Source organism: Condylura cristata, unplaced genomic scaffold (genome assembly GCF_000260355.1).
Source record: "Condylura cristata isolate star-nosed mole 26May11 unplaced genomic scaffold, ConCri1.0 scaffold00041, whole genome shotgun sequence".
Taxonomy (NCBI): Eukaryota; Metazoa; Chordata; class Mammalia; order Eulipotyphla; family Talpidae; genus Condylura; species Condylura cristata.
This window is the reverse complement of record NW_004567142.1, coordinates 7,058,408-7,061,273: the sequence shown is the minus strand read 5'-3', so window position 1 is coordinate 7,061,273 and position 2,866 is coordinate 7,058,408. Positions and strand designations below refer to the sequence as shown.

The 2,866-nt window shown below is 74.0% G+C and overlaps 1 protein-coding gene across 1 annotated transcript in view; it reads right to left on the bottom strand.

Moving 5' to 3' along the window:
- Positions 1 to 2,352, bottom strand: part of LOC105854456 (soluble scavenger receptor cysteine-rich domain-containing protein SSC5D-like) — a 5,136-nt gene extending 2,784 nt beyond the window's left edge. The window contains exons 1-2 of the mRNA XM_012733562.1: positions 2,154 to 2,352; positions 4 to 880 (exon numbers count right to left, since the gene is read on the bottom strand). Coding sequence (XP_012589016.1) covers positions 4 to 880; positions 2,154 to 2,313 — 1,037 coding nt within the window. The 5' untranslated portion in view covers positions 2,314 to 2,352. The remainder of the gene's footprint in view (positions 1 to 3; positions 881 to 2,153) is intronic.
- Positions 2,353 to 2,866: the final 514 nt, after the last annotated feature.

Below are 2,866 nucleotides of genomic sequence, written 5' to 3'. Positions count from 1 at the left end.
TGCGGGGGCTGGGCAGACGGCGGGCTGGGCCCCGGACTCTGGCTTCCAGGTGTTGTGGCGTCCGTCCCCGGGTCCACAGGGGGGTCCAGGAGGGACGTCGGGGGCGTGGAGAGCTGAGGGACCCCCGAGGAGGGCGCCTGCGGGTGCGAGCTGGGCCCAACCGCGGGCACCGGTGCGAGGCCGCCAGCCCCTGTCAGGGTCTGCGGGGTCCTCCCAGGGGCAGAGGCAGTGGCCAGCGTCGCGGGGGGGTGAGGGGTGAAGGGGGGTTGGGGACTGGTGGCAGTGGGGTGCCAGGGCACGGCAGGGTCAGGGGCTGTGGCCGGAAGGGCTGTGGTGGGGAGAAGGGTGGTCGTGTGCTGAGAGGTCGTGTTGGGGTGAAGGGCGGAGGTGGGGGGAGGGCTTGTGACCGGGTGCGGGGACCTAAAAGATTCTGCGGCCGTGCTGGGGTGTGGAGCGGTGACCCAGCCCGAGGCTGTGTCAGGCTCTGGGGTGGGCTCTGGGGTGGGGGAAAGGCGGGTCACCCCTGCAGGTGCAGAGGAGTCCAAGGTCCGTTCTGGGGGCGAGGTGGGTGGAGGGGGAGGTGAGAGCTCCGCCATCAAGGCGGTGGCTTCAGGGGCGGCCGGTGTGAGGCCTGGGGTAATGGAGCTGAGGTCGGGGCTCCTCCAGGAGGCAGTGTCTGGGCTGGGAGGCCACGTGTGAGGAGGCTCTGAGGTCACCGCCCCTGTTGAGACTGGGAGGTGCTGGGGTGCGGGGTTGGAGGTCAGTGGGGGGCTTGGGCTTAGGGGTCCGGACGAGGTGGAGGGAGCTGGGGAGGGGGCTGGGGGCGCTGCCCTGCTAGCTGTGGGCCGCAGCTGCTCGGACCTCGCTTTCCCTGCAGAACCTAGAAGAAAGTCCACGGTCAAGGTCAGTCTGCCCCGCCCCCAGCACAGACCCGCCAATGGGAGGGTAGACTGCCCTGACGTCAGGCGTCGCCGGCAGACTTCACGGCCGCGTGCCCCGCCCCGCGCCGGCTCCGCGGTCTCCTGGCGCCACCTGGAGGGCAGGGGCGGGACGCGGGAGGGCGGGTGGGGCCGCAGGAGGCGCGGGCGCGCAGGAGGGGGTGGGGGTGTTGGAGAGCTCGGAGTGTGGAGGGGTGCAGGGGATGTGGGAGGGGAAGGAAAGGCGGGGGAAGAAAGGGGGATGGACAGGGACGGGGGACACGGGGAAGCTGGGAGTCTGAGCGGCCGGGGCTGGCGCTGGGCCGGTGGGAACACACGCGAATATCCACACTTGTGTCCACACCACCCGCCAGGCCGAGACCCCAGGGGCACGGCCCGCCCCACCCGCAGGACCGGCCGGCGCCGCCTAGCCGAGGAGGTCAAGCGAGGCCGCGCTGCCCGGCGGGGTCAGCCTGAGCCCGGCAAGGGCCCGCAGCCTGGACGCCTGGGGTGTCGCGCCCCGCGAGCCAATGAGCGCCCCAGTCCTTTCTGACGTCCTGGTTCACGGGGCCCCTGCACTGACCGCTGCCCCACCGGCCGCAGGCCTACACCCTCACACCGGGAGCTTCTCGCCAGCCGCCTGCGGTGGGAGGGGCCTGGGCCAGGGCAGCGCCTCCAGAGAGGACGCCCAGGGGGCGCGGCCGAGGGGCCAGAGGACAGACCGATCCGCCCCGCAGCCGCGTCCCCAGGCGAGGACAGACGATGCGAAGCGTCTGGGGCTGCCCTGTTGCCTCCAGCTGTTACGCTGTGGGGTGCCCCCCGCGCGAGGCACGCCCCGACTTCTCACGGTTCCAGATGCTGCGCGCGCAGCGGGCTCTAAAGGGGCCCCCCCGCCGCCTCTGGCTCACGCCCGCTCCTACCCAGCCCGGCTCCCCGCGGGCGAGGGCCCTGGCCAGCGGGCCCCACCGCCACACCTGCCCACCGGCGCCCCCAGGCCTGTCCAGCACCCTGCCGACCCCGGCTGCCGCTCCCTGGGGGGCCGCGGCCCGCACAGGACCTGCAACAGCGGGCAGACCTGCACCCCGACAACCCCGTGCACCCCAGCGGAGGCGCCCGGCACAGAAAGCCCCGCGCTTTGGAGGGCCATCTGGGTATGATCTGGCCACCGGCGGGGACTAGGCGACGCGTCTCCATCTGACCGTGCAACACCTGTGCCCGCACCCCGCCGGCGCTCACCTGTGTCCCCGTGAGCCCTCGGGGCTGCCGAGGCGCCGCCTGGGCTTCCAGTGGTCCCCGTGCTGAGCGTGGGCCCGGGCCGGGATGCTGGGAGGGTCCCCTCGGCCACAGCCCCCCCTGAAGGTGAGCCCCAGGTCCAGGGGGCCTCGTCGCCGCCCATGTCACCTGCAGGGGAGGGGAACTGAGCGGCCTCCCCGCGTAGCGTGGCCAGCACCCTGCTCCCCCTGACCTGGCCGCCGCTGCCCGCCGGGAGGCTCCGGCTCCCCAGAGAGGGCGGCTGGACTGGCTGACAGGACACAGACCCGCAGCCTGGGCTCCGCGCGGGCCCAGCAGGGCTCGGGGGTCAGCCAGGCGCCGCTCAGCTCCGCCCGCCTGGTGGAGGACCCCAGTCGCCTGAGGCTGCGCACAGCGGGCAGCCCACGGCCCGGCCCCACGGGCCGCCACTGCTCGGCCTGCAGACTCACGCAGGGCCCACGCCGCGGCCTCTTCCCGCCCGGCCGCCGACCCGAGGGCGGAGCGCACCCACCCGCGCTTGCTTCCTGCACCCAGGCGACGGCTGAGAAGGCCTGAGGGGGTCCCCGCGACACCACGGCCCGCGGGGGGGCCCAGGTGCAAAGCGGCCCTGCTGGACGGACGGCCTCTGGCGGGACGGGGTGGCCTCGCCGCCTACCTGTGAGCGGCTCGTGCTCCTCGACACCCACGCACGCCCCAGG